This window comes from Simochromis diagramma, unplaced genomic scaffold (genome assembly GCF_900408965.1).
Source record: "Simochromis diagramma unplaced genomic scaffold, fSimDia1.1 OVJJ01000585.1, whole genome shotgun sequence".
Classification (NCBI taxonomy): domain Eukaryota; kingdom Metazoa; phylum Chordata; class Actinopteri; order Cichliformes; family Cichlidae; genus Simochromis; species Simochromis diagramma.
The window spans coordinates 2,191,231-2,216,962 of NW_024387398.1; the positions used below are offsets into that span (position 1 = coordinate 2,191,231).

A 25,732-nucleotide genomic window follows, 5' to 3' on the forward strand; every position below is an offset into this window, starting at 1 on the left:
TGCAGTGTCCTCGGTGTGTTTTGTTACCGTTCGCCTGGCGAGGGCCACATTCTCATTCTTTGTTTTTTCAGACACTCTTTGATAAACTCCTCATCAGAGAATGGTGTGATGTTTTCTGTGATTCTGTGGGGAATCACAAAGCTGACTGTGACGGCTCCCAGGATGTGTAAAGCTTGGTACAACCGTTCCTGCTCTGCATTAGACAAGCTCTTACATTTCTGTGTGCTCTTCCCTAACTGATCACACACTCATCCGACTTTAATAAATTAATACTTAGTCCATGTCCATGTCTTGGTAAAAATTCAAACGTTAGCGTGTGCTGGCATCCATCTCAGACGTCTGTTACAGTGAAGCTGCATTCTCTTGGACATGCACAATAAAAATAGGAGTCACTTTAAAAATAAAAGAAACAAAAGTTGTGTTGTGATTTCCCACAAAATAAAAAACACAGAAAGCCAGTTTCTTATGGGGAGTTTGCCAAACATGCTTGGTGGCTGAAATGAGACAAATTGCATGATGTGCGCTGATCTCTCCTGAAGGCAGCGTAGGTTTGTAATAGAGACACTCTTGTTTCTGCAAGCCTTTTTCTGCTGCTTGCATATGAATGGCTGTGAGAGTCCCTCGTATGCCACGGCTGCATTGGACATGTATGGATCATGTCTAGCCTCCAGGCAGCAAACTGGGTTAAAGGTCAAATTTTCAGGTCAGTAACCAGCCGCCTGTGCATTTTATTGCTATGTCAGCTACATGATAACATTTTTTGCAAATCTAAGTTGCAGTTTGACTGTTTTTAATACGTACAAGCTCCAGGCAACAGTAAATACTAAAACCTCTCTCAGGATTTTAGTGTGTTCTGCCACGAGCAGCGCTGCCTCCACCCCTCCATCACTCATACGATTTCATATGTGAAGTTATGTACTGTGTGTGTGTGTAAGAGAGAGGCCGACCATATTTATGTGTTAGTGTTAATGACATCATAACACAGGATGTTGTTGCCCAGGCACTTATTGCTGGCTCAGCTATGTAGTTTGGCTGCACTGTGACCTTTGACCCCCAGCGAGTGCTTGGCACCACCTTCCTGAGTCATTACATTCACACTGAGCCTGTTTTACCTGTGAACCCATCCACTCCCGCCTCCCTCCATTACTAATCAGTTAGACGTTAGAGTAATTAGATTATATCTGATGGGCCCAAAACAGCTGTGCGCGTGTGTGTGTGTGTGTGTGTGTTTGTCAGGGTGATTAGTGGCCTAGGTAATGATCTAGAGGGGCCACACCAAATTAACAATGCAACCTCTTTAATGAGCCCCTATTAGCCCTGCACTCAGATTTTACCACCCATCGTCAAATGGACGTACACACACACACACACACACACACACGTGTGCACACACGTGTACACACACACACACACAGAGTCCCAATGCCATCTTCTTTAAATTGTAAAGAAATAAGAAGTATTTGGACTCAGTGTCTCTGCTTTGCCTGCACACATCACTGTAGTGGATGTTCAATCAAACAATCAGGTACAGGCTTTCATCTTTAATCCAAATGTTTACGAGTTTTTGCTGGTTTTTAGATGAAGTCCAGGAGTTTTCAGAAACCCAAATGTGATTGGACACATTGCTCTTGCATAATTATAAGTGTAAGGATGGATTGTTGAAGCCTTGGTAACACGTAGTGAGTACTCAGCTGAAATGTAAATGTTAACACCGAATGTTGCATGTACTCAGACGGGCAGCTTCATTTCTTTTTCTGCTTTAATTTTTGTCTTCACTGAATGAAAAACGTGTTCCTGTTGGGTCGAGAGGTGAGGGGTTTGACCTGGTGAATTAATGGTCCTGCAGGATCAAAAGTAGAATCTGATGTATGGATGGGTGAGAGTTCGTCTTTGTTCCTCCCCTATCATATCCATTTTCCTCTCTCTCCTAATTTCCTTGATCACAATAGCATTTCGGTTCCTCTCACTCTTTTCATCTCTGCCAGTGGATCACATTTATCATTTTTTAGCATTTCCTCTTCTTTCTTTTCAATTCTTCCTGACTTGGTCCACTCCTTCTGTTTCCCGTCTTCCCGTGTCCCCTTCTTTCCACTTTCTCATTCCACCTCTCTGTCTTGTTCTGTCATCCTGATTATCAGTCCTCTTATCCCTCTCTCTGCTGTCAGTACACTATCGCTCTCTTTCTCAAATTAACATTTTAATTACAGGCCCTGCTTAACCTGGGAAAATCAATACCTCTTCCTGCCTTTCCTCTCTTTCTCTTTCACTCTTTTTTTCTTGCACCCTGTTAACCCCCCGCATTTGTGTCTTTCTCTAACAACCCAGGCACGCGCACACACACACACGCGCACAAACACACACACACACACACACACTACTATACACATTTCCTCCCATTGATCTGTGTGTCTTAACATCCACAACAAGCAGACTAACCTCTTCCATTTGGTGCTCTGAAATGAGCAGGTGTGTGTGTGTGTCTGTGTGTGTTTGGGGAGGTATTTTTAATTCCCAATCTCCATGAACTGGGAAAAGCGCCATGAATCATTTAAAAAATTACTGTCATGTAAAACTACACTCACCAGTCAAATCTGATTTTAACAAAAAACACAAAATTATCAGCAACAAATGTCGTTTATTGGAGGTTATCCGGTCGTTAAGTGATGACGTGACGAATCCTACGTCCGGGCCTAAAGTAGTCTGCGTTTAATATGGCTTTTGTGTTAACATGTTTAATGTTATGTATTTTCTTCTATTTGATCTCACAAAGCTCCTAAAACAGTCAGTGATCACTGTTGACCTCCCTCGGCTTTTATTACCGCTAATCATTTATTTAAGCTCAGTTTTTAAAACCTTAGATGTAACTACAGCCCAGCCCATGCAGCAGTATATGAATGACTAACCTCGTATTGTGGATGGATTATCTCAGTTGTTCTCCTGGCTGAAGTTTGGTCCTTTTACAGCATCCTGCCATGCGATTACATTTGTTCGTGACCACCGAGAACACTCACGTTAACTTTTATCGAGTGGAAAAAAAGTTAGCTTGTTTATATTATGCTAACATAGCTGTGTCGCTAGCGGTCACGTAGCACATCATTATATACCAGCTAGCCAAACTTCAGTAACCCTACAAACGTCACTGCTGTTTAGTTTTTTGTCTTCATTTATATTGGAAGTGATAACAGAGCTGTACGTTTGAATTTGTTTCCAAAACCCTGCAGTCAGGACATGCTATATTGTATTTAGATAGAAGCTAGCGAGCTAACTTCCTGCTAACTTCTAACTCTGTTAAATGTCATAAATTCCGTTTTCATGGATGCCTGGATGTTAAACTCAATTGTTACACCTGGTAGAGCAGAACGCTGATCATTTTATTAAAGATGAAAGACTTTAGACAGTTTTTCAACTCTCAGTAATGCCATAGTGATCGTTTGATATATGGACCTGCAGCGGAGTTTAGACCCAGACATGGCTAGTGACGTCAGACTTAACGACCGGATACAGCTGTCATGAGCTGTGCTCTTACAGAATTATCCCATAGATTTCAGCTGAGTTTCACTTTGAGTTTCATGTCTCGTTATCATATTTGTGATATAGGAAATGTATGCTTACCTAGATCTCCATCTATGCCTGCCACTGCACAGCTGAAAGTCAGGAAGATGTTTACCAGTTGATTGAATTGTTGGGGTTTTGTTTGTGCAGTCTCTGGAAGTAGATGTATTTTGTTTCAACGAGCCTGTCTCGGTTATTGCACAGTCAGTCTTCAGGATGGCTTGTAAAATCCATGCGATTGCTTTCTGTCATTTTAGATGCTTCTCGAATCTCGTTTCCGGTGACCGCCTGTATCTTCTCCGGATTCACTAACTCCATTTGCAACGCAGTAAATTACGGAAATCGTGATCACAGTTACTGTGTTGTTTTTCCCTGTCCCTGACTTTATTCCCCATTTCCATCTGCTGCTGTTATGTTAGCAGTTTGTTGTTAGCATGAACAGCTGGTGGCACTGATTCTGCAGTTCGTGCCCAAAAGAACCCAGTGCAGGAGAAGAGGACACGAAGAGTGCTGGTTGAAGCTTAAACAGTGCAAAGAATACAGAGTGATTAAAACATCACTGAGTCATTTCAGTTAATGCATGCTCTCCAGTGGACTGTGTATAAACGATAGACTTCTAAGGTCTTCCAGGTGTTTTATCTGCATTCCTCCTGATGACCAGATGGCGGCTGCTTCTGTGAGCCAGCAGCTCAGGGGGAAGATGACCTTCAGCTTCTTTGCTCTGTGGCCTCAGAAACACAGCTTTTCTGACAGGTTTATGGCCTCAGCTACTACCTTTGAGTGTTATTGAAAATAGCATGTCCATTTAGTAAATGATGTCCAGAAGGATGATAAAGCTGGTTATGCTTTAGGGCAGGGCTACATTGAGCATACAATGTCCTTCAGATTCATCCCTTGCTTGTCATTTTCTGATTATTGTAAGAAGGTGACTGTAACAATGAGGCTTTAAGACAGAACTTTACTAATCGAATGGCGATGTCACAGTAGCTTTAGCCATCGTTTATATTATTAAGTTGACTGGTTTTCTTTTTCTAGTTCAAATGTTGTTGCAGGTAATCTACTTATCAGACGGTTGCTGGTTTGTTTCCTGCCTGCTCCAGTCTACATGCCACACATCCTTGGGCAAGATACCAACACCAAGTTGCTCTCCAGTGCATCCTTTGGAGCAGCGGTCTCCAACCTTTTTTGCGCCACGGACCGGTTTATGCCCGACAATATTTTCACGGACCAGCCTTTAAGGTGTCGCGGATAAATACAACAAAATAAAACTAGTACCGGTACCGAAAAAAGAACATTTATTCATAACACACGTGAAAAGACCCAGGAAAACAGAGTTAACGATAAAAACGATAACAAAATAACACTGAACACCGATAAAAACCCTGAAAACCACACATTTCACACCTGAGCCTCAACTCTCGCGGCCCGGTACCAAACGACTCACGGACCGGTACCGGTCCGAGGCCCGGGGGTTGGGGACGCTGCTTTGGAGTATGAATATGTGTGAATGTTAGATAGAAAGCACTTACCCATAGGAAGTAGTGCTTGTATGAATGACTCAGTGAGTGTGCTGCAAAGTGCTTTGAGTGCTCAGACAGAAAAGAAAAGCTCTTTATAAGAAACAGTCCATGTACCGTTTAATTAAAGAAGAAGAAAGAGTCGGAAAATATGAACCTGTCTTATTGTTTGAACAGGCCGTGCACTGTGTGAATGACTTGTGTTAGTCTCTTGTGCCAGTGATTGAATCCCTGAAGCACTCGGGTCAGTCCTAATAATGTTTGGGATCAGCATGTTGGCAGCTCTCGGCTTACTGCATCCCTCTGATCTCACCTGCTGTGTGTGTGTGTGTGTGTGTGTGTGTGTGTGTGTGTGTGTTTAAGTCTTGTTCAATCCCCGGAGACTCCAGATGATATTGTGCTTGACCACACACACACACACACACACACACACACACAACAGCCAGCGTCTGACTTCACTTATCCTGGAGATATAACCCCACATTGCTGGAGGTCTGTCTTCATTCCTGTCGGCACTCCAAATCAGGCAGTAATCCCAGATGTACCAATGTGGGCAGAAAATAAAAGGGGACTTCTTTATATACTCAAGTGCTCAAAACTCTTTACATAACATGCCTCACTGACCCATTCACACACATTTTCAGCACTATTTTTCTGCACTTACTTTCTGTCTAATGTGCGCACACGCTCACACTCCAATGAACACAACTCGGGGTTCAGAAGGTTCTGTGAAGGTTTCAAGAACTATCGCTCAATACCACTTTCAAAAATTCAAGTCTGGCTCCTAAGAAGCAAAACATGTAAGAGGGAGCGGCTCAAGAGTTCAGCAGCTTGGAGAGAGCACAGAAAGCATGCTAAAGTTTCAGCGGCCATGTTCTCAGGTGACATTAATGAGCAGGTGATGTTAGCGATCACCACTGATGTTGGCCATTTTAATCAGAGGAAGGAAGAGTGAGCAGTGGCTGCGTGTTTTCACTATTAGTTCTTGGGAGCTGGAGCGAAAATAAACCCAGATGTCAGACGAAGCGGTCCTTACACATCGATATCCGCCTCTCTCTGCAGGTTTGGATCCCTCTCCTTCCACCTCAACAGGATCAGTCGCAGAAAAGAAACCTTCCACTAAAAAACCTGCAGCTCCTCCTCTTTCTTCCTCCTCCTATTCTTCAATGAGGCGGCTGAAGCAGCTTGCAGAAGAGGTTCAGGATCCAACCTCTGTTGTCGCCACACTGCACCTCCTTAGAGAGAAGATGCCGCCGCCCATAGAATCCAGGTGAAGTCTGCAGGTCTGCTTTCTTTAAACCCCCAGCAACCATCTCCCACCCCCTCCTCTTCTCACTACATTATAGTCATATAGTAACACTGCTGTGTTATGTCTCAGTGACACCAACTGTTGTAAATATAAATGAGAGACTAGAACAGTGTGAAGTCTGAGGAACTTGGAAAGGTTTTTAATGGTTCTCCAAATGTGTTCCATTTAGCAGCAGCTCCTCGGAGCCCAGTTCATCTCAGTCCAGTTCAAAGCAGACCAGTGTCAACGCTCCAGTGGTTCCATTTGGTTTGGACCTGTTCTACTGGGGTCAGGAGCAGCCCAGCGCTGGCAGGATCATTAAGTATGCACCAGACAAGCACCGTCCCTAGTTTACTGATCTGTGTGTTGTGTCACAGATGATAAAGTAAAAAGGATCATTTTAATGTAATATTAAAGCTACAGAGCGTTTACTCTTCTTTAACATTCATTTAACATGTGTCACATTCTTTCCGCTGCAGGTCAGCCTCTCAGCACCAGTTCTGGGTTCCAGCAGAGGTGGAGGAGGAGGTGGAGAATGAAGAGCTGCTGGCAGAGAGCAGGAGCAGATACATCTCCTTCCCTGGGAGCTTCGTTCCTGTCAGCCATTTCTGCAGAGCTCCACTGAGTGATGGCAAGCTCTGTCAGCGGCAGGACCGCTTCAAGGTAACAGGATAAACTTGGAGTCTGTCATAAAGTGAGAAGCTGTTGGTCTCCCTCTGGCTCACCAAACTGAGCGAGGCCTGTGTCTCCTCAGTGTCCTTTCCATGGCCCCATCGTTCCACGAGACCAGGAGGGTCGACCCTGCCGGCAGGAGGACCGAGAGAGGGAGGAGCAGGAAGAAAGGAGGAAGAGAGAGCAGCAGCCTGGTGAGAAGTGAAAAATACAAACACATTTGAATCACACAGAAGAAATGTCATCAGAGGGATACATTTTAACAATAGCATCAAAGGTTTGTAAGGGAAGGGCACACAGAGTCTTTGTGACTCTAGAGGAAGGAGGAGGAAGTCAGGAGTGGCAGAGAAATATGCGAGCGGTTCTGGGTGGATCTGGGATTACATCAGGGCTGACCTCTGAGCCTGTGGTTGTGGACAGGGTGACAGAGGCTATGGAGATGCTCGAAGTGAGTGTAGGGAGTCAAGCCTTGAGGGGGAGGTATGTTCTGGAGTAGAGAGGATGGAAAGTCTGTAGAAATGAGAAACATGCACGAATGAGACGGAGGCAGGTGTCAAGGGTGATGTGTGACCGAGGTGGCAGTGAGAGCTCTATGAGGTATGCAGGCTGTGGCACTGACACAAAGACAGGACCTGGAGTTGGAGGTGGAAGAGTTAAAAATGCTCAGCTTTCTTTGAGAGTAACCAAGAGCGACAGAATTAGAAATGAGTGTATGTGAGGGACGGCTCAGGTCGTGTGGCTGCGTCTCCAGTCTGCAGGATGTCCAGCAGCTGCCTGCAGTGTCTTAACCAGCTGTGTGTGTGCGTGTGCGTGTGTGTGTCTGTGTGTGTGTGTGTGTAGCCGTAGCTTGCAGTCCAGTGAGTTGTGAAATAGCATCTTTTGTTACCAACTACAGTATCGATCCAAGAGTCTTAGACGCACATACACACACATCAGCTTCGCAGTAGGGGGGCGCTGGCCTGAATAACTTGATGAACTGTTGGCCTCAGCTGCTTTTACCTCTTCAAACATCCACAGGCACATACAGTGAGCCTAAACGGCCAGTAACACACACAGACCACTTCCTACAGTAGCAGCTACGCTCAAACATAATTGTTTTTGCTGAATTATTGCCTTATATCCATGCCAAGGGTTGCCCGTAGTAACCACCCCTGTAGACTGCTCCAAGGAAGCTAATATCAGACTCTGACTGTAAGTGTATTTGTAACAGTACAGTTGTGTTACCAAAAAGTTCTGTCAGCCAGAGAATAAAAATCAAAAGCTTCACTTGATGTAACCATAAAATTCCATCAGTACAATCTGTCAGCAGTCTGGATCCTCTCTGAATGCTTTTAGAGGATAAGAAGTACTTTAGCTGTTAGTGTCATTTGCCGTACAAGAGCACTGTCATCATGGAAGTCTTCTTTGAGTTACTGTCAGTCATGTAGCAGCAGTGCCTTTATGTTTTACAGCTATATTAATCCTGCAGTGTCCACAAAGCAATAGCTGAACCTTCCTGCTTAATTGCTTCCAGATGACCACAAGTCAACAAAGTACAACAGGGTGAGCTGGCTGATGTGAAGCCGGTCGAGATTAGCGTCAGTCTTCCTGGTCGGCTTCCTTATACTGAAGTCAGTAGGGCAGCGAAGGATTTCTTAATGGAGTTTGATGAAGCCGGTCACTGACAGATGAGAAGCAGCAGGTGGTGAGGAAGCACACAGCCGGCCAAAGAAACGATGTCTAACTTATCAGAAAGTAGAAGCAATTTATTATCCATATTATTATTTAGGGTGTGAACTAGAAATTGAAAACTATAGACAGACACACCCACAACACAAAAGGCAATTAGGAAATGGAGGAAATCAAAGATTATAAATATTCGTGTTTTAATTGAATCCATTTGCTGTCAAGTTTCCGGATTAAAAGCTAAATTGAACACAGATTCCTATAAGCTACAGCCTGTAAATCATAGTGAAGATTATTTTTCAGTCTTCTGGTGAATACTGCAGGCATCTGTTGCTATGGTCACTCAGTTCTATTTACAACTGTTAGTGAAATTTACTGCTACTATGTAGCCACAAACGTTTTCATAGGACTCTGTACAGCCCTTTGAAGTAAGTACTACTTTACTGCTTCCATAGGAGTTTAGTAGCAACCCGATGCTCTTAATCAAGTGCACTTGATTACCTGTTCATCAGCATGTGGAAAAAAGCAGAATTAGTGGAGCATCCAGGGCGAAAGACATCAGCAACTGTTGCTGCCCATCAGTGTTAGAGAGGTTACGAAGTCATTACCAGATGATATGAAGTTTATTAAGATTATTCACAAGTGCAAACAGTCAAGACAGTCGCCATCTTTCCAGGAGGACACATCCCAGCATATTCGCCCTGCGCAGGGTGAATATGCTGGGATGCTCCCATGCTCAGAGAAACAAAACAAAAAAAGCCAGTTACATCTTAGTCTCTGCACGACTCAGAATGTCAGATGTTCGAGTTTATGACAGTAGAGGAACTAACAGCCAGGGTTTGGAAGGGTCACCAGAAGACAGCCACACAAGACGAGCTTCATTCACTAATATTTGTATGGAATCATTTTTATTCTGCGCAGAAAGTTGGTTCCCACGCAACGTTTATGAAAAGTGCGTACCAGCCTATTTTGTTCTTATTAGCAAGTCGGACTCGTTCGGAAACAACAGCCTTGTACGATCTGCATACTGCCCTGCCCCCGTTTTTCAATCCAAGGAAACATGTTTCTCTCCAGGTGAAGCGGTGAAAGCGGAGGTGGCGATGTGTCTTTAGAGGAGCCTCCACCTCTAGGCAAGAAATAAGGAGGAAGTCTGACTCTTATGTTGTGCTTTTCTTCTCTCCCAGAGTACTCAAAGCACTCTATACAACACATTCACTCAGTCACTTTTCTTCTACGTTTTCAGTGCTTCCTCACGAACATTCATCCATCGAAGCGCAACTTGGGGTTAGTATATTGCCTAAGGATAAACTGGAAGAGCCAGGAATCGAACCACTAACCTTCCGATCAGTAGATGGCCTGCTGTACCGCCTGAGCTACAGCCACCCCAACTAGAAAGTTAAATAATGTCTGAGGTGAAAGGCGGGAGCCTGCAGAGGCGCACTCAGGAGTGGTGACCCTTTAAAAATAAACGAATGAATAAAAAGGGACACAAGAAAAAGTAGAATACATCTGCCAAAATCCAGATCTTCCAGCATTCATGGGACAAACAAAACAACAGTCATCGTTGCCATGGAAACGGTGTGGGAAGCTGCACCTCTCCCAGCTTCCTTCCTTGACCTCAAATGTTTTTTTAGTTTCTCACATTCAAGGTGCAGGCTTCTCTCTTACAACATCACCTGGATAACATAGAGAACTGTGGGCGGGGCACAAGTTCTGTTGGCGCAGAGCTCAGAACAGAGGCAGGTAAAGTCACACAGAAGACAGATATTTCAAGGTAATGCTGCTGAAGGTGGTTCTACAATTTACTGACCAATGGGGTGTGCTTTGATTTTTACCTGCACAGAGACACAGAGGTCTGTGAAAATGTCCTTTTTCTCATGACTGTGTTACTTTTTTTTTTTTAGCTCTGCTCTTGTCTTATAATAAGAATTGTATGTTGCGTTATGCGTCTGACTCAGACCCACACGCGCACACACAAACACACACACACACACACACACACACACACACACACACGAACACACACACTCTCTTACCAAAAAATAAGAAGTCCATTCAGGTGATTGACAGGAGGAGGGAAATGGATGCTGTGCTACTCTGTCACATATATGCAGGCTCCTTGTGTTAAGTGATGCGTAACCGAGCTACATTTGAACCAACCAAAGACCCCAGGCGCACACACACCTCTGCCCCCTGCCCTAACACACACACACACACACACAGAGACCCCAGCTGGACGGACTAAGAGGTGTTGACGGAGAAAAGAGCCCTGCTGCAACACTGATTAAATTCCCACTGTTATTCTCGCTTGCCTGTCTTTTTTCTCCTCTCGTGCTTTTCTTTCGATTCTTCTTTCATCTCTTTTTATTTTCTCTGAAACTTTCAACAACAAAGTGACACACGCTCTGAACACACACGAATGTAAATGCAGCTGCTCCTCTTATAGCAGTAATGATTCCCCTAAATACACCAGCTGCTTTTCAATTACTGCTCCAGCGTGTGTGAGAGCGTGATGAGGGATAGTTGAAGGTCCAGTCAGACCCGGGTCAGAGCAGCTGATTAATAACCCTGCATACACGCTCGCTCTGAGCTGGGGTCAGTGTTTTGACGGAGTGTGTGGCTTCAGTCCCATCACAATCACCGTGTAATTACTTTGCATTACCGCAGGTTTATCTGGAATTCCTTCGCAGTACATCATTAACTAGAAACGTCTGTTCGTTTAGATCGTCATTGCTCTGCATTACTGCTGCTTTTACTTTATCAGCCAGAATTATGACGTTACAGTTTTCATTAACACCAAAATTGCATCCGAATGAGCCGCAGGACACACTGTTTACGACCCGTGCTCTGTAAGGCCCGCCGCTGTGAGCTCATTTACATTATCACTTCTAATTACTTCATTACACTTCTCAGTCAAATTGGTTTTTGTTCAAGTTTTAGGCTTTCATAGCAGCTCATACAGGGAGTAACCTCACATGCACCAGGCCTTTGTGGCTGAAACACACAAAGTACGCGTGCAGAGAGAAGTTTAATATCCACACTTTTAAATGTTTGTTTGTTTGTTTGTTTGTTTGTTTGTTTGTTTGTTTGTTTGTTTGTTTCAGTCCAGTTTGAGGCTTCAGTCCCAGTCTTAACCTTAGTCCATAGGCTGTATAGAAAAGCTGGACAATAAGTGAAACCTGGATTCTTTTAAATCATTAATAGTGTGTAGAAGTCTGAGAAAATTCCCCTCAGCTGCCTTGGTCTATGATCTCAGAGAACATTTTCCTAATGGCCATATTGGATTAAACAACATAAAGTCCTGTTTGTAAATCCTGGCAGGGATCCTGGGGCAGGACGTCAGTCCAGGCTGACGTGAAGTGGTCCGATGGTGATCGGGTATTTCTTTTAATCCCGTGGCCGTGCTGCTACAGGACGCTCACTGCTGTCAAAGCCACAGGTGTTGCTGCACAGAACAAATCTCAGCTGAAATGAAAAAAGTTTTCATAGTTTTCTCAGGACCTCTGATCTTGTCCCACTGTTGCAGCAGCTCTCTCTCTGTTCCACCTGGCAGATCTTTGCACCGCACTGCTGGATTATATAGACAAAGGTACCGGGCCACGCCTCTTCATCTCTCTGAATGAGGTGAGATGAAGAGCGGGAGAATCCTAAACGTCCTCCAGGAGCAGAGTAACATTGGTCTTTCTGTTGCAGATTGGCGAGATGCAGAATTGATGCGAGACATTGAGGCAGCAACAGGAGAGGACCTGGGTTCTGAGCGGCTGGGCGGTAAAAAAGGGAAAGGAAAGAAGAAGAAATACCCCCACCTCAGCGACCTGAAGCAGAGCAGCAACACGTCCCGCTGCAGACTAGAGAAGAAAGTCTTTAACAAGTACGGATGCTAACTTCAGCTTCTAGATGATTCTCTGTGTAGGAGCTAAGTGCTTGGTGAAACTGGAAACGACCAACTAACTAAAAGATGGAAACTTTGTCAAAGACAAAACAGTGTGGCGTACATGGAGTTAATAAAGTTAGCCACTGAACACAGGCCTCAAAAAGGCACCTCACTGCTAAACTGTCATCTATGGGTAGGCTAGCTAAGACCCAATTAATCAGTGTATTTTAGGCACTTTACTTACTAGCATCATATCACAAGAAACACATCATTTGTTTTCTTTCACCAAATCTACAAAACAAATCCACAGATGACACTGTGATAGAAATGAAATTCTACTTTTGCACCATCGAGTTGATTCTCAAAGTGCTCTTAGTCCAAGGCCTAGACCAAGTCCATAAAATAACTAATGATTCATTATTTTTTAAACTGTGGAGGCAAGTATCACAGTCTAAGAGTAGAAATATGGAGCTAGAGATGAGCAGAATGGGTTTTAGCTCCTGGGCTTAAAGTTGTTGTTTCTTTGGATTTTTCCCATCAATCCTTCTCATTTCCTCCCTGCTCTGTTCTCCCTCCCTTCAGGAGTTCCCTGAGACGAGTGGCTCAGGTGATGAATAAGGCCGACAAGAGAAAACACGACAAGTTCTCCAACCAGTTCAACTATGCTCTCAACTAAGCTCGTGTGCCTTTAACTGAAGTCAGGCGGGTGGAGCGTTGCTCTCAGTAACCTTTCAGCCCCCGTTACAGGACCGCTCCTGCGTTTATCGTTTGTTATTTATATGTCTCTTTTATGTCTCCACCTCTTGTAGAGATTCAGGGAAAAAAGGAGCTAAAGAATGCATTGTCACATTTCAAATTGGAACTTTTTGTATTTGTAGTTGAGCTTATGAGGCTGACTGTAGGAACAGTGAAGGAGGCGGAAGCTGGAAGACTGAATCGCCAAACATGATCCACAGTTTTGTACAATAAAGGTGAAATGTTAAGGGTCCAGAGTTGTTGTTTCTTTGTAATGAAAGAAGAAGTGTTTCAATAATTGCTGGGAAATATGATGATAAAGGATTCTGTGTGTTCTACCTCAAAGCTGATGCTCGATACAGGACATGAAAGTTGTTTCATATGATATCACTTCTGTGACAGCTGATTGCTAAAGCTAGTGATCAGCTGACTTTTACGCTTTCTTATTACGTCGGTGTTTTGTGCGACTGACAGGTTTCAAATGTGTTTTAGTGAGAATAAAATTGTAAACCTGCATCTTGTTACATTTTTGCCTTTTTGCTGTCCTTTCAAACGAGACTCATTGAACACAACAACACTGACTGTGGGAAAGTTCTCCTGTGAAGCTATTTTAGGAATAAGTGGCAACTAAGGGGAGTAAATAAATATATATTTGCAACACTATATTGAAAAGACAGGTGATATTTGGTTTACATTGCAGTGACATATCACGAGAACAGCAGACATCCTGCAGCTTAAGAGAAATGATTTGCATCTTTTCTCTGTGATCTGTGATTCTCTGCGCTTAATGAAGAGCTCACAGCTCAGTTATGCATTTCCATCAAATTACACGTCTTACAGAGAATGTTTTTTCAAAAATGGTTGAAACTAAATAATTTAGCTTCAGTAACACAAGATCCTACATTTCTCATAGCACAACTAATGATGCCTGGTAGGGGCAACGTGGCGTTGTTGGCACTGTTGTGTCACAGTTAGAAGGTTCTGGGGTCACATCGTCAGCGTGTCTGTGTGGAGAACCTCATGTCTGTATGGGTTCTCTCTGGCTTCCTCCCACAGTCCAAAGACGTACATGGGGTCAGTTTAATAGGCTGTAAGTGTGAGTGTTCTGTGTTTGCCTCTGGCCCTATGACAGCGGGGATAGGCTGCAGCCCCCATTAAACCTGTACTGGATAAGCAGGAGAGGATGGATGAATGGTTGGAACTTGTACTCCGCTGACTTCTGATTGTGGATTTTGTAGGGTTGGTCCTGGCCTCCCATGGGACACCTTAAAGCCTCAGCTCATCCATGATTTGCTCTGCCTCTCCAGGCTTCACTGCTTGCTGCTGCCTTGATCTGATGCCACGAGGATCCACCAGCACTCCTCCCCAGCAGACATGCTGTTCCTGAAACACTCACACAGACTTTCTTAGCCTGTCCTGCCACCTCACTCCGGACTGTTTCAGCGTCATTAAATCCCTTGGACTTCTATATTATCCATAAAGGCGGCAATTTTGTCTATGCAGAACATGGTTCTTCCTTTGTACTGTCTAACAGGCACATAGAACGTGTTATTCAGTCGGTACTTTTGCAATGATGACATAACAAATCTAATGATTCTGGGATCCACACCTGTCCAAACATCAGCTATCATTTTATTGCTGGTTATTATTATTACTATTATTATTATTATTACCATTATTAATAAGAAATGCTAAAACCTGCAGCTCCTCTAGTGGCCACTTGATCCTGGTTAAAAAAGTTAGTGAGTCCTCAATGACCGTCATGTTAAAACGTCCAGTTTACAGCAAAAACTACGGAACATGTTTACAGCCTGCTGCATAACAGCGGGCTCCTCCTTCTAACAGTTGGAAAGCTTAAATCAGGGGTGTGGCTGCCGTGATTGACAGGTGTGCTGAAACAAGGAGCTGCAGCTCTAAAAGTCAGTCACTCCCACGCGACGCCCACACAAACTAATTATCTGTTTTGGGCTTGTTTCATTTATACCAGTTTGTGGGGAAAAACTCATAAAATACAAACTGTGATAATATAGCTTCAAGCATTAATTGTGCTGCCAAATGTGTATCAGCACTTTTGTTTAAGCTGTGCTGAGATCTGAACCCAAACCTCAACACAGCTTTTTCAAGTTAAACTATTAACCAAACTAGAACTTCAGTTGCTCTAAGCAGTTTCATATGATTGGCTGTAGAATGTTAAGCTACTGGATGAGTGCACAGAGTACCGTCTTCTAACTTGGTATTCTATATGAAGCAATTTAAGTTCAGGATGCGATGTTGTGCTGGTAAACCGTGGGTCTCAGCATGGGAGTCAAAGTGATATGCGCTGCACCCGGACACGCTGCACAAATTATTCAGGGATTATATCAACGCACCTTTGAAACACGTGTGGCCTCTTGCAGTGGAGTAACTGCAGAAAGTGATGGAGGCATGCTAGCTGACAGACACTGCATGAATATGCAAAGTTCATGTGAAACTAAAAAAATACTACTCTATATCACTTTTTGTTAAATTAAAATATACTACTACTGAAGGGTGGCCGCTGCTTATTTTTTTTAAGAAGCTTTCTATCATTAATATCCGGGAGGCGTGTCTTTCTGGAGCATATCTGACCTCCTTCTGTGTTGACTGTCAGCGTCCTGTCGATGTCTTGACATCATGCTGCAGACTCTACTTCATCTGTTGTTCCTATTTTGATCGGAGGGCTGAAAAACACATCCAATGCAGAAATGCCTAAAACTATTTTGCAAATAGCCATTTGAGGAAAAAAATGTACACATGCCTACAGTAAGGGTGACTATAGATCCGTGTTTTATACGCAGTGTGTGAATCATGTTCTTCATATTTAACAGCAGCACAAACACTTTGAAAGCAGGCTGGTTGTCACAGCACTTTCCCCTTTTAAGCAACAGAGACTAACACTGGCGCTTTTCTCTGATAATAACACGAAACAAAAGAATCCCACTCAAAGAGATGCTTACACTTAACGATGACTGATAAACCAACTAGATTTGATGCCGTTTCCTCTTAAATATGTTCTTAGATTTGCCAACACTGCAGAGTCCTGTGAAGACTTTCACTCCTGAGGCTCGTGAGCTAAAATAAGTTGGATTTATTTTTTTTATTGTTATTTTTTAAACTGAAGATAAAAGATTCATTTTGATTAAATGTTTTTCATTTTGTGTCAGACCATAAATGTCCTGTGAAACATGATACAGCTCTATTTAATCCTGACCAATCAAAAGCTTCAAGTATTACAAAAACAGACAAATAAAACATTTTTGTCACTTCCGGATAAATATTGTAGACATCATTACAAGATAAAATTTCAAAAAAATATTGTTATAAATTAAAGGCGCTCAAATGTAAATAAAGGAGAACATAAACAAACTGACATACACTCAGCTGAACTGAAACTAAATCATCTGGAATAATAAAATGTTTAAAGAAAGGCCGCTCGACACTCTGTTCAGCAGGGATTTGCTCCAGATGCTCCTGTTACTGGCTCTTTGGGCACATGCTTCAAGCACAGTATTTAAAGTCCGACAGAGAAGCAAAAACTGCAAACTCTCACTGCACTCTCGCTTCTTTTCAACGGTTTTCTGGTCTTTTGAGACAAAAAAAAAATGGTGACATTGTGACACTGTCGCTCCAGTTTTCGTTAAAATGTTCAATTTTCTTGCTCCTTTTATTAAAAAAATCTCGCGCACACTTAGTGGACTTTGCACGTGCTGTGCGGCTCCTGCTGCGGTCCGTGCGCACTACTTCAACTTATCCGTATCACGCGGCTCAGTCTGTTTTCCAGGCACATGATTGGCTCGGCTCAGTGCTATTCTTATTGTCATTGGCCTATTGTGCTGTCTGTCAAAACATTAACGAAAGATTGTAATCGACGTTATATTCATCACGTCTCATATTTCTATGACAGAAAAGTCATTTCACTGTAATTATCTTTATCGTTTTTGAGATTTGTATTGTTTGCAAACCCCTTCCTCGCATAAATATTTTCCAGTTCCCATTTGGATTTTTTATTGGTTTGTTTTTGACAAACAGGAAATCTCACAGATATCCAAACCAACCAACAGGCCCAGGATTAGCTTCACACCCAAACCCTGCATGGAAGTTACTTACCTCTGAGGCACTGCAGCACCCAACGCTTCAGCTCACTGTTATTAAAAAAAACAATTACTGGGATACTTTTCTGTTTAATTGTCATCATTTTAATATCAAAGGACAATACCATGTTGAGCTGAGGACTCAGTACATCCAAGGATTTTATGGAAACTGTTAACCACCTCAATAAATAAAAGAAATGAAAACGATCACAGCTGGAGTTACATGGTACTGACAATAGATCAAGCCATTCTCAAGTCTTAAATAAAGATTCAATATTTTTACAGACTTTAGAAAAGAAAACAATGAGATCAACTATTTGTCTATTACAGTGTTTAAAACAGCATTCAGAGCTAGAACATAGATTTATGTACAGTTCTGCAAGATATTAACATTCTATCAAAATAAAATTAAAGCCTTTAAACGGTAGTAAAAAAGGGGGAGGAGCTGAACGCTGTGCTGCAGTTCATACTGGGACATTTCAGTCAGGGTTTCTGTGTGTGTTTGTGTGTATCTAGAGGTGTGAGAGTGTATCTACAGGTGTGTGCTGTAGAACGCAGGTGCAGCATAACTCTGTGTCCCCAGCATGAAGGGAGACAGGACGTGGCTGGCGGTGAGGAAAGGCAGCTGGACAAGGCTCCCAGCAGGGGGGTGATGGTGGCCGGCATAGCCTGTGTGCATGGCCAGATGCCCACTGACTGGAGGGGATTGGCTCAGAGGGCTGAGGCTTCCCAAGCCTCCTCCCGCTCCTCCCCCTGTGCCTCCCGTGCCTCCTGCTCCTCCCGTGGGGGCCGAGGTGTCGGCTCCAGGGTTCTGCTTCTTCCATTTGGTTCGCCGGTTCTGGAACCAGATCTTAACTTGGGTCTCAGTGAGGGAGAGGGACAGGGCCAGGTTGAGGCGCTCACACACTGACAGGTAGCGTGTGGACTTGAACTTGTTCTCCAGCGCCACCAGTTGCTCGTAGGTGAAGGCAGTCCGGGCTCTGCGGGGCTTCCCCGACTTGGAGTCTGAGCCAGAGCGTTTCCTCTTGGGCTTGGCCCCTTGGCCCCCATTGGTTTGGGGACTGCTGATCTGGCTTGTGGGGCCTCCGTTAGGGGTCTTTGTGTCTCTGCTGGGATCCTGGTGGCTGTGCTGGCCTAGTTCTCTGTCTCCATTACTGGGAAGAGCCGAGCTGCTCTCCTCACTGCTGTAAGGCCCGTCTGCAGCCTCTGAGTCCGGGGTCCCAGATCTGTGGAAGTCTTCCTCATCCGGACTTCTGTATATAAAGCCCTCCTCTAGAAGAACGCACACAACAAAGAGTTCAGCCACATGTAACATCCAACAGGTTCTCCATCCTATATGGTTGTACAGGTGGTTTGCCTCTACAACCCACAGTAACTTAATGAAGTGGTTTATTCAGATTAAGGCATACCAAGCTCATGTTTAGGCTTACGTAAGTAGTTCACTACCTGGATCACTACCAATACCTTAAGATATTTAGGCAGGCTAAATAAAACCCATGGTTTAACCAAGGTCCTGCACTGCTAGCAAGTTAAGCCAGTTAAACGAGATTTGGTACCAAATGTCACAGCTCCAGAAACAAAGATACCAAAATATTGTGTAATTCAAATTATTAGCATCTGACAAATATGCATATGAACAAGTTAGCTCACAATATGGAGACTTCATAAAATGACTAGAGCTTTTTAATTGATCTTTTCTGTAATATCAAACTGAAGTCTTATTTCATCAGTTACAATCAGAAACATTTTTTTCAAAGGGTGTAAATTTAGGTACCCTTAAGCATCTTCATTGCAAAGAAGGTTTGGCTTCAAATAAATACTTTAAGGTTCAGCTTCTTGGTTGCAGTAATAAATTGGTAGTATGGATCATGAAATGGTTAGAGCTAGAAGAAACAATGCTGGCCATAAAGCAAACAGTGGTCTTCTAAGTACTAATTTTACTGGCCCATCTATTTACCCCTATCTCCTCATAATTACCGTTGCCACTGTAGGCCAATTAATCTAAAAATGTAGCTGAGGATTGTAATTAGCTTAATTATCTGCTATATGGAAAAACAGTCTCTTCCCAGCATAATCAGTGAGTGTTGAACTGCGGTCCCAATTATGGCCACTGTATGCTTCCTTCAGAAACTTGCAGTTGAATTTAAAAATATCTTGAATGAATAAACACCTCAAGTTTCCAAAGACAGAGTAGCCATGAGCCTAACCTGAGTAAAGTGCTAAAGAGCCAGAGGGCAAGAATGAGCTGCTGATACTGAGCTGCCAACTCTCCATTAGTATTAATCACTGTGTCATCCGGTATCCATCATCATTTTTTGCTATGTGCTCCACTTTCTGGAGTTTACTCATCACACGATTACTGCATCATAAGTCTGTGGTGTCTTACTTCATTTGTGGCTAAATGAGTGAGGGCAATATTTGGAAATAAAACGATAAAATCAACAGAAATAAGAAGGCAATTAGATCAAGAAGGTTCTGAAAACAGTATCTTCAGACGAAACGAAAAGGTATGAAATGACCATAAACTGATCACCGTACATTACTGTGCACTGTAAAATATACTAGATGATTATCAGGCAAAAGAAATTGTGTTTGAATACTAATAGTGTGCTAAAATAACAATGGAGCATTGGATTATGGTGGATTTTAAGGTACCACAGATCTGCAGAAAAACATTAATAGACATTGTTGGACCTCTTAAATGTCCAATTAAATATTTTAGCTGCAAATCGACTGCTTTTACGTCAGCCCTTCAGAGGAGCACATGGTGCTTTAGTCTTTAATGAAACTGTAACTCTTTCTGAGTTGGTATCATCCAAACATTTAGAGGCTGCTGTTGGAGTCATACTGAAAAATTAAGCATTTGCATGTGGAATACGAAATGCCAGGTTACTCTGCACTCAGTAGTGCAATTATACGTTAGGGACAAAAACGATCTGGACGTTCACGCTATGCTTTCATACAGTTTGTGCATTGTGCACGTACATGTCATGAAAACACCGAGCACAGTCCACCTCAACATGTACAGCACACATGTGCTGCCCTGCAAATGCTCGTATTGCTAATGTTAGAGAGATACTGTGTGTGCTTTTTTCACGTTATTAGTTTGAATATTTATGTCCCAATTATGCTGTTCCTTTTGTCCTTAATATCGACAACATCAACAGTTTTAAATGGCAAGAAAAAGTAAACTGCACCTTGAATAATACTAAATTATATATTTTTTTAAATGTATAATGTAAGACATTATATTGTTATAACCGCCCCCCCCCAAAAAAGTGAGAAAATAAAAGCATTTATTAACCAGTGACAAATCCACCTGCATGATTTCCACTGAAAAATGACTGAGCATGTGTTAGATCATCTGGAGTAAGACTGTGTAGTTTTACAGATTAAATCAGAGACAAAATATGTATGAAACCTAACACAGAAGGGTTAGTTTAGCTGTGATGATGTAGACAGAAGAACCTGAGAGAAATTTAAAAAACAAGCAGGTTTACAGGTGTGCAGAAAAGATAGCTCAATAAGATTATGTTTTACATGTAATTTACTCATAAAATGTCCACTTTTTCATTTTTCTCATATGTAATAATAATAATATTATTATTATTATATTAATAAAATAATTAAGAATAAAGGAACCATGATGCTTGGTGAGATGGTTTCTTGTCCATTTTCTAATAAACAGAAATTAATAATAATTTGGTTTGTTATTGCAAAAACACGCCAGCCATTTAATCATATACTGATTCTAATTTAAATTTTTATTTTTAAAAAGGCCTGATTTTACAGTCGTTAAAAATAAAGCCTTATTTTATGTTACAACTATATTTATTATAGTCTGTACGTGATATTTATTTCGCTAGTTTCACTGTGCTGGGATACTTTTTGGCAGTCAGTATAATAAAACAGAATAATAGTAACTACAACAGCAGTGCATGCGTTCCTGTTATGATTTTACTGATTTCTTTCTTTTTCTTTTCTTTTGAGCTTTTGTTTTTAACCCAGCTCGACTATATCACGAAGTTATAATTATTTATGATGTAGGGTATATGCTTGTGTCTGCTTCTGAAAAATAAAGTCAGAATTTTGTTGATTTGAAATCTGTAAAATGTACGGAAAATTTAATTAAAACAAATGAGAGATTTAAAAAAATAAATAAATAAGGAAAATAAAAATGTGACGGAAAAAACAAAGAAAAGAGGAAAAAAAGGAGGAAAACGTCCAATACTGGTGTATAATAATATGAAATCGAGGAGATGGAGCTGATTGGAGCTACTGCGTTTACGTGGGGTCCATGAACTTAGTGCACACCTGTCCAATAATACCGATCACACACAGGAACTGCAGCCAATTAACTTTTTTGCTCCTTTTAATTCTAGATAAAAACAGATGCTGTTTTAAACTTAAAACCAGAGAGCTCGTTCTCCCCATTCTTCCATGTTTTAATGGTCCGTACTCGGTAGTTTTCTCATCTCTTACATCATCACAAGACTTCACCGAATAAGTGGCCTGGAACACAGATTTCTGTGTGACATCAGGGTTTAGTGAGAAAATATTTCCGTGATACGGACGAAGCAAAAGCCCAACAACAACTGGTGGGTAATTAAAACCAGAATCCTTAGGTCACAGTGAAACCACACAGAACAATGCAGTGCCCTTAAAATATGATCACAATTAGAAAGGCCTTCTTCCGGATCATTTTTCTTCCGTCGGAAAAGCCTAGCGGTGTTCACAACACATGTATTATTGATAAATAGCGTAAACGGGCTATATTAAAGTAGAAATGGAAAAGCTCTATATTCGAATTTGGGGTCCATGTAAAACGGTTACATTGGTTAGGTTTCACTCAGGCTAATGTTGGTATGTTTAACTATACATGAATAAATCAGTTAATTCACGGGTAAGAATAAATATGATTTGAATGACACAGAAAATAAACAACCTAATTACTAACTACAAACGCGCGAGCACGCACGCTCGCGCACACCTATTTTAATCATATAAAAAAACAGGTCAAATTTCTGAAAACGTTAAAGGATGTTACAGAATCATTCAGAGTGGTTTCTAAGGAAACGGGACTCTGAACAGTAACAGGAGCAGTTCGACTGAATTCAGCTGCCCGAAGGAAAAGACGTCACTGACGCAATGGCGGGAAATTAAAGGAAATTAAAAATAAATGATTCGATAATGGACTTGGTTTGAAGTCCACGGAGACTTACTGCTCTGGTATTCGTCTGCACCGTAGCCCTTGCTGGCCTCGAGGCTGGGCTCGCGCTCCCCGGCTCCTCCTCTCCGGTTCTCCGCTCCGTACACGCTCTGCTCGAGCTCGCCGCGGTGGCTCACGTGCTGTTGTTGCAGCTGGTGTCGCCGGTTGCTCGTGAACTTGTTGGGGTCCAGGATGTCCAGCACGGAGAAAGAAGTTGTCCGGTGCCCGATGGGGCCCTGGAGAGTAACAAATGGGAATGATTTATTTAGTTAAAAAACAAGATATCATCGCCTTTTATCCCGTATAGCTGAAGTTATTTGAACTTGGTTTTTTTTCTTGTCCCCCCCACAATTACGTTTTGCCACGCATTTTAACTGCTATATATTTAATTGTAATATTAATAATGATCACTTTAAATATTATTATTTTTATTATTACTATTATTACTATTAGTAGTAAGCAGTGTTAAAGTCAAAGACAAATCCCAGTGTTAGGTGTTGGTAGCACACATCACATCCAATAAAACAGACGGTAAAGTGTGTTCATAAAGCAAACATGAACACAGATCAGCTGCATTTCCTGCGCAGGCTGTGTAGCGGTCAATAGGCTATCAGAAGAAAAACGAATCAATCCCATTTTAAGTAGTGCAGTCTATAGATTTCTAAAACTTCAGTTTTACATTTCCACACGTAATTGGTTGGAAAATATGTGAGTTCAGGGGAAGGCTTACACTTAAGGTAAAATACTGCTTTACCAGATTGTTTGAACCTGCATGTGGGCATAAGGTTTACAGTGTGATGTAGAAATGTTCAGACTTTTTATATCATAATTTATGTGGAGCCAAAAAGGTAGCCAAGTGTAAAAGACAGATAAAAGGTGGTGCAGTGACTCTGTTTCCACCCCTCCCTACATTACATCCTGATTAGGATCATCCATTTATTAATGAGGCCAGTCTTGAGCATGTCGACATGAATAATCCTACATTAATATTGTAATTCTCTCTTTAAATAATCCCAGGGAGCCTCTGGAGAAAGACCCAGGGGCGTATTAACAACTGGTGATAAGAATAGTCTAATCGAAAAATGCCACAATCAGAGCTGCGAATAAACACAATCACGTTTTATTTAAGAATAAACAAAATTCGCGTCTATGGAAAAAATATAGAGAAACGCCCGTCTTTACAAACAGGCCTACTTTGAATTATTTTGAATTCAATTAATTTCGTTCAGAAACGAACGAAAAAAAAATCGAATAGCTTTAATTAGAGCAATAATAATTATAACAAAATAAAAGTCGGTGTCCTTTACGGGAGCGAATTTGAATGGTTTTAATTTAGAACTTTTTATTTTGTCTCTTTCCGATCACACTCTCCAGCTGCATTTTAATAAAGGCCTCATCTCCATAATATGACCCATAACCTGACAACACGGGCCACATTTTAAAAACAAAGAATCATAGCAGTTACACAACAGGACCAAGTAACCAAATAATTTTATTTTAAAAACCGTCTTCCGTTTTCGGTGCTTCGGCTGCTCCCTGTGCTAAGAATTCTTACTTTTCTGCTCGCCCAGCTACTTTTCGTGCCATCCTTCTTTCCTGTAATGTAATATCTGTCTGTCTCGATGCTTCTTTATTTATGCTGCAGTGTCCCGGTTGTGTCCTGTCCGCTGGTCTATACCTGAGAGTCTGCCGTTACTGTCTGCTGCTACCGTCACGCACCGCTCCGGTAGCGCTTCATAAAGTTTGCTCGTGTATTAGCCTACCTGCTGTGGCGGGGCCAACACCGGATTCGTCGGTGGAGCTTCCGAGTGGTTCTCCGTGGCCTGAGCATCTCTGCCGCCGGCGGTCGCGCTGGAGAAGAGCCGCTTCTCCCCTGCGGCGGCTCCGTCTAACAAGTCACCGCTGTCCGGGCTCACCACAGTTTGGACGCCGTCCCCGCCGCTGGGCGCCGGTAGCGCTCTGTCCCGACTCATGACGGGTGGCACGGCGTCCGTCACTGGCCCCGCCGCAGCTCTCTCCCGGCTTATCACGGTCTGGACCCCATCCGCTCTGTCCCGGTTCATCACTTTACTCTCCCTTTCCCATATAATAACAATCCGTTAGAGTTGAAAATTTAAAGAAACAAATCAACACCAAGTCGTTTTAAAGAGCTTGGATGATACTCATGTCAAATAACAAGTTCACGCCACAGGCCGGTTCATGTGTCCCGTCAGCATTCTGTCTCAAGCGGTGTGTTCACCCAGGTAAAGTTTTCCATTGGCATCCGGACAGTCTGGGCAGAATACGAGCTTTAGCTGGACTCTCGCTTCCGTCAAACTTTAAACTTCTTCTCTCCGGCCTTCATCCTCTACATCGGCCGCTGCAACTCAGCGTCTCCGGCGATCTTTTGTCTGTCCGTCTCGTACCGTGCCGTTATCCCGTACTGGCACGCACACATAAACAGCGCGCGATGTTCCGACCTCCAGCCTTGCGCGCTCTGGAAGCCTGACAGGAGTTGAAGGCGGGACAGACTGATCTATCTCTCTAATAGTTAAAACTAGCCTGCTCCCCCCTCTCTTGCTCTCTCTCCCCCATTAGTTAAGTGAAGAACCCTTTCTCTCCCCTCTCTCCCCTCTCTCTCTCTCAGTTCTTGTCTCCGTTTTCGGCTTTTAGCAGGCCACTCGAGGAGCCTCTACCATACATTTGTCCCCGTGTGTGTGTGTAGGCCTGTGTGTCGCCATCTCCCTCCTTATTTATGCATTCTTATTCAACTCTACGGGTTGTAATTGGCTACAAATTAATCCCACTTGCACTAATAGGCTATTATCTCGAGGCTGCAAGCGCGCGGGTGGTGCTGTGTGGCCCGGGCCAATTCGCTATCAGAGCACGCGGAGAAATAGAGACAGAGCGGGAAGAGCGCTGGCTGTCCCCAATTTACAGCGCGCGGTGTCGCCTCGCGGATCTCACGACGCTAAATTGTTTAGGTCGACGCTTCGTGAAATGTTGCTTTGTTCGCCAACAGGTGACGTAAACGTGTAGCAGGTGTACAGATAGTTGGGACACAGTCACAGTGCTCAGTTATTAGTTCTAGAATTAGCCTTAACCAGCGAGTTACATTAGCGTTCGGAGGTT

General features: G+C 42.8%; 2 protein-coding genes across 3 annotated transcripts in view; one reads left to right on the forward strand and one right to left on the reverse strand.

Moving 5' to 3' along the window:
- The window catches only part of LOC120720480 (UV-stimulated scaffold protein A-like), a 36,592-nt gene extending 22,773 nt beyond the window's left edge, over positions 1-13,819 (forward strand). Inside the window, exons 10-15 of one of the 2 annotated variants that reach the window (XM_040010194.1) lie at positions 6,132-6,339; positions 6,548-6,679; positions 6,837-7,020; positions 7,112-7,223; positions 12,388-12,565; positions 13,151-13,819. In XM_040010194.1, coding sequence (XP_039866128.1) covers positions 6,132-6,339; positions 6,548-6,679; positions 6,837-7,020; positions 7,112-7,223; positions 12,388-12,565; positions 13,151-13,244 — 908 coding nt within the window. In that variant the 3' untranslated portion in view covers positions 13,245-13,819. The remainder of the gene's footprint in view (positions 1-6,131; positions 6,340-6,547; positions 6,680-6,836; positions 7,021-7,111; positions 7,224-12,387; positions 12,566-13,150) is intronic. The other variant, XM_040010196.1, reaches the window with a different exon arrangement.
- Positions 13,820-16,341: 2,522 nt separating this feature from the next.
- On the reverse strand, positions 16,342-24,684 carry nkx1.2lb (NK1 transcription factor related 2-like,b). Its single transcript, XM_040010290.1, has 3 exons — positions 24,385-24,684; positions 22,635-22,857; positions 16,342-18,684 (listed from the first exon to the last, which is right to left on the reverse strand). Exons 1-3 carry the CDS (start codon positions 24,682-24,684, stop codon positions 17,945-17,947), a joined length of 1,263 nt encoding a protein of 420 aa, XP_039866224.1. The 3' UTR covers positions 16,342-17,944.
- Positions 24,685-25,732: the final 1,048 nt, after the last annotated feature.